This window comes from Limulus polyphemus, unplaced genomic scaffold, assembly GCF_000517525.1.
Source record: "Limulus polyphemus unplaced genomic scaffold, Limulus_polyphemus-2.1.2 Scaffold5133, whole genome shotgun sequence".
In the NCBI taxonomy this organism is placed as follows: Eukaryota; Metazoa; Arthropoda; class Merostomata; order Xiphosura; family Limulidae; genus Limulus; species Limulus polyphemus.
In genome coordinates, this window is record NW_013670743.1 from 22,403 (window position 1) to 27,742 (window position 5,340).

The window sequence follows — 5,340 nt, forward strand, 5'->3', positions numbered from 1 at the left end:
GAATTCTAAGAAGAAAGTAAACCTACAGACATCGGTCTTGTTTAACAAAATCTGCCTACATTTCATTTAATGTACTTTTGTATGTTTGTTATGACTGCCCTTCTTGTTTTTCCCCTTTATCTTCTTTTTGTATGATGTAATAATCTGCATGATTACTTTTATACATACATGTACATTTTATGAAGAGTTTTGTATTTTGATTGTCATAATTAAAGGGTTTGTTTTATTCAGTATTTTTGACTTTAAAGGATAGATTGCATTTTTTATTATTTTATTACATAAAGGTTTATTATATACTTTTGAAATGTTACTTTTATAAATAGGTTTTATTCAGTATTTTTGACTTTAAAGGATAGATTGCATTTTTTATTATTTTATTATATAAAGGTTTATTATAAACTTTTTGAAATGTTACTTTTATAAATAGGTTTGCCGTATTTTAATTGTTTATTGCACAACTGTGCAAGTATTTTGTGTGGGTGAGAGTAAGCTACATTGATTTTTTGACTGATACACGAAATGCTTTAACTGGTTTTCAAATTTTAAAGTTAGGGACGACCAGTTTAGCCTCAAGGTAAAGGGGAGAAAAAAAAAGTGTAATATGCAGGCATACTATGTGTTTCATACCCCTTTACTTAATATACAGAATGTTAAAAATTTCTCTATATATTATGTACACATTCTTAATGTAAAATGTCATTCAATCGAGCCATTAACTTGCACTAGTCCTATTATCTATAGGACTAGGTCATACAATTAGGATATCACATGTTCTTTTCGGGAGAAAGAATGCTCTAACTAGACAGTGGTGTTTTACATTGGCAAGTCAGGTGATGCCCCAAGATACATCCCTCGTTTTGTAGTGAGAATGACTGTCAATCACGTGGGTAGTTTTTTGCAAACTGAGAAGAATGGCATTGTTGTTCCTTTTTTGTATATAATGCCATGTTAAGTGAGACTGGGTCAGATTTTAACAAAATTATAAAGGATGATTGCCTTGATTAATATTTTAAAAGAAAGATAATTACAGATAGATATCATATCTCTCCAGTAAAGGCACCAAAAAAATACACTTGTTTTTAAACTTTAATTGTTGTTAGGGTAAGTGAAGATTATTTCACCGTATTTAACTTGTGCCTAGCCTCTTTTTCTTTGTAACATTCAGTCTAGATTAAGTGAATTCAGATTTTTGCTTCACAATACATTTTCTGGTAAGGTTCCTAATTTTCTGCTATTCCTATCTAATTACTCTAAGACATATCAGTGAACCTGAGAAATACTGGAAATACTTTGACTGGTATTTTTATATACTAAAATTTTATATAAATGTCTGTAGGTGTGTCTATATTTACATTCCTTTCATATATCACGAAATAAATATATTGTTACGACAGTGGGGGGTCACGTGACGAGTATTCTAGAAGATTTGCTAGTGTGTTACGACAGCGGGGGGTCACATGGCGAGTATTCTAGAAGCTTCGCTAATGTGTTAAGACAGTGGCAGTCAAGTGACGCTGGTAGCACATGTTGAGAGTCTTAGAAGTTTCTAGAACAGGCAGTATTATCGTATATAAGTACGCTAGACAGTGAGAGAGACAGACGGAGGCAGAGACATAGTGGAGACGGAGGCAGAGACGAAGCAGGCAGAGAGAAAGAAAGACAGCGATTATGGTCGGCGGGAACTGAGGATAGCAGACACAGAGATCGGAGCTATTGTTGGCAGGGACGAACAATTAAGTCTAAGCGCGATAGAAAGTCAGTGAATTGTTGTGAACTATAGTATGTGTAACTGTGAAAATTAAGTACATTACAAAGTTGTATTGAGGAAGAATAAACAAGTTTTATAAAGAAAGGACTTGTATCTGAGAAGAATTAACAAACAAACATACAGAGACGTAACAATATTAATTAATATTCAGATGACTTAGTAAAATACACATAGGAAAACCTTATGGTTATAAACGACTGAAATTTTTCTTGTTAAAATGCAATAAAGTGCTTTTTTATCTGAAAACAAAATCTCCATAAGTAAATTTAATAAATTTCATAAACAAAACTATAGAAACACACACACATATATATATATATATATATATAGTATCTTGTAATGCAAAAAGGTATTTTCATACAGAATCATTACCTTTCTGTGGAGTTTGACATATAAAAAAGACTCCTCTGCTACCCCACTAAGTACGAGTCCATCCACAAGGGATCCAGATAGATGGCTTCCTAAAGCAATATGCATCTCCAAGATCCTCCTTTCAAAACCTGGATTATTTGCTGATTGGTTGAAAATATAAGGCTGTAATTCTAGGAGAATAAACAACACAAAAGTTATAAAGTAAAAAGGTATTCTTGAAAACACTATCTTTTTCTCTGTGTTATAATGAAGTTAATTATACTACACTTGTAAGTAATGTAATTCCTACCTTGACGTCTTCTAAGCATATAACCAGAGCATTGAATAATAAAGGTTTTTTACAAGTAACCTTTGGTTTAATTACAATCTGTATTTTCAAATGCAAAGAACTTACACAAAAATTACTAGATACATAAAAGACTGGCTGCAAGAAGAAAGTTTAGTTTAGATTAGCAATAAGGATTTTATTAATACATAACAAATATTAGAAAAAAAAAAGATTATTACTAAATAAAAAAGCTATGTAGGGCTGTTTACTGGATTTGAAAAAAGGAACCAAACAAGATAGGGATGGAAGTGGACATATAACTTGATCCGGCTAATGATCACATAACAGACTAAGCCATCTCAACTTTACATGGAGAATAAAATCCCTACATACTTGTTTGTTTAATTATTATAAGATGATGTATGTGGGTCACTAGGTTATAGAGTGTATTCTAAAGCTTTATAAATTTTGCATATGATGATAATAAAATAGGTAGTCAAAGATCGAGAAGACTGTTTTGTTCTATCAAATGATGATAAAATTACAGTAACTGCCAGGACTAGGTAGACACTATTGCTGTGTTCAAATAACATTTCTACAGGTGTACATGTACTCATGTATGTAGCACCTGTAGTTGATGTCTTCCCTTACCTGTGGACATCTGGTCCACTCAGGCTTCAATGGGTCTTACACTTAACCACAATTTAGTTGTGTTCTCTAGGATCATCATTGTCATTATGGTGGTCCATATCTATCCTGGAACCTAGCCACATTTCTCCCATTGCTATCTGGTTGTTATACAAAACATATCCTGGATCCAGTAGTAAAGAAATGGGGCAAGACTGTAAACTCAGGTATTTACACAAGTATCCAGAACTATATCAGCCACTGTGTAAGTGCTAACCTTGATTCTTCAATTCATTAACATTTACATCTTGTTTCCCTTTTTCACTCCTTTCAGATTTAAGTCAGTCTAACAAGAGACAAGTACAAAGTAATAACACACAGTTGTTGCTTCTTGCCACTGACACACAGCCTGCAACTCATGCACTATAACTGCACCTTGTATTAAAATGTTCAGAAAACTGTGCTTTTCATGAATATTTTAATCTACATGACTGAAAAGTATTTACACACAAACAAAGAGAACATTGGGTACATCAAGCTTATCTTTAGTATGAAACCTGTTATTATTAATTTCTCCTACTCACAAAGGATTCAGCTCAATCCAATTGAAATGTTCTTAATTATCATTAGCAAAACAACAGGTCAAACTGTGTGTTTTGGATATCATAGCATGAATCTAAGTCTTACTTTTATATTTTCCATGAAATCTCACTAGCTACAAAACATTTCAGTGTCAAAACTGAAGTATTCTCTCTTCAACATTAATGTAGATAACTGGCTCAATGTATCTTCAAACATTGCTTCAAGCTACACCACAGTTAACCTCGTACTTTGAAATCTTAACATCCTGATCAAATACCTACCTTCATTCAATTGTTGCTTACCAGTTGTGCTTTAGTGATTGATACTCTTGTGTTATACAACATCATGAATGATTTGTGGAATATTCCATACATGTGTGTAACACCACATACATATACTCAGTAATACATATATTGCCATAAACAATCATTTCTACAATTTGTATCATCACATATACCACTAGCTGTAGCCAGGTTGCCTCTGGCATAATTCACCATTACTATACAAACCAACTTGGGTTACTCCAGTCAATTACACTTTAGTAGTTATAGTACTCAACTTATTTTCCAGTGTTATGAAATAATCAATTTGGGAGAATAGAACTGAACCAAAAATTCTCCTAGCCATTACATAATGAAAGAGCAAGAAAAATAGACAAGCCTTTACAATTCAAACTTATATAATACATTAAAACACTTTTAGATAATGAAAATAACTAAATGAAAAATACCTTAATACAGAAATGCATAATGCAAAAAGAAACCCTTTAGCAATGAGAGATATATATAGCACTAAAATAAAAACTTTAACAGAAAATTGCATATTAAAATAATCCTTTAATAACACTCACCTATCATTTTTTGGAGGGGATAGTTTAACACACAACACAGATACACAAAACAAAATGAAATCTAACATAGATTAATTCAAACATACCTTTACAATGGAATAAATGTATAATCAAAATAAAAAAGTATCTTTAACTATGAAACATATATCACATTCAAAACAGTTCCTTATAAAAACTGTAAAATGTAATCAAAAATAAGAATATACACATATACAAACATGCAGGCTAAAATATAAATACATATAAAATGCACAACTTACAAAATAAACCCTTTACATAATTAATCACAATAATATCCTTAAAATTAATGTTTTTTTTCTTAAATGTACAGTCAAAACAATATACACTACAAATTATGCCTGTTTTTTATATGAAAAGAATAAAATGAAGAAAACAAGAATAAATGCACAATGCAGAGATACATACATGTATATACCACTTTTTAAATTAGAAAATATACAAAAAATATTCACTAAGAGTAAGCATAAGGTTCTACTACCACTCAATTTACCCCCCCCCCCCCAGCAGATTCTCCAGTACAACCATTGTTTTACAGTTGGCCACCATGGTGAATCCTAGGTCATCTCTGTCTTTGGCTATGGCCTTGTTAGTGTGGTACACTGGGATCTGTTCTGACATGGAGTGTAAACACCTTTGGTGATTTTGTGAGAAGTGCCATCATCAGGTCTCTCTGGGCTATTCACTGGTGGTGCTTCTGGTGGCTGAGGTAGAGCCCCTTGTTTTGTCTTTCTGGCATAGACAGTGACTATTCCTACTGTCAACAAAGTTGATACTGTTACATCTCCGTTTGTTAATTGATTTTTTCGTAACTTTGTTCCGACGAAATTTTAACGACACAAGTCTTTACTTAAT

The 5,340-nt window shown here is 32.2% G+C and overlaps 1 protein-coding gene across 1 annotated transcript in view; it reads right to left on the bottom strand.

Moving 5' to 3' along the window:
* LOC111089060 (transforming growth factor-beta-induced protein ig-h3-like) overlaps positions 1-5,340 on the bottom strand; it is a 68,805-nt gene that overhangs the window by 21,027 nt on the left and 42,438 nt on the right. The window contains exon 7 of the mRNA XM_022400773.1: positions 2,141-2,310. Within this exon, the coding sequence (XP_022256481.1) occupies positions 2,141-2,310 (170 nt within the window). The remainder of the gene's footprint in view (positions 1-2,140; positions 2,311-5,340) is intronic.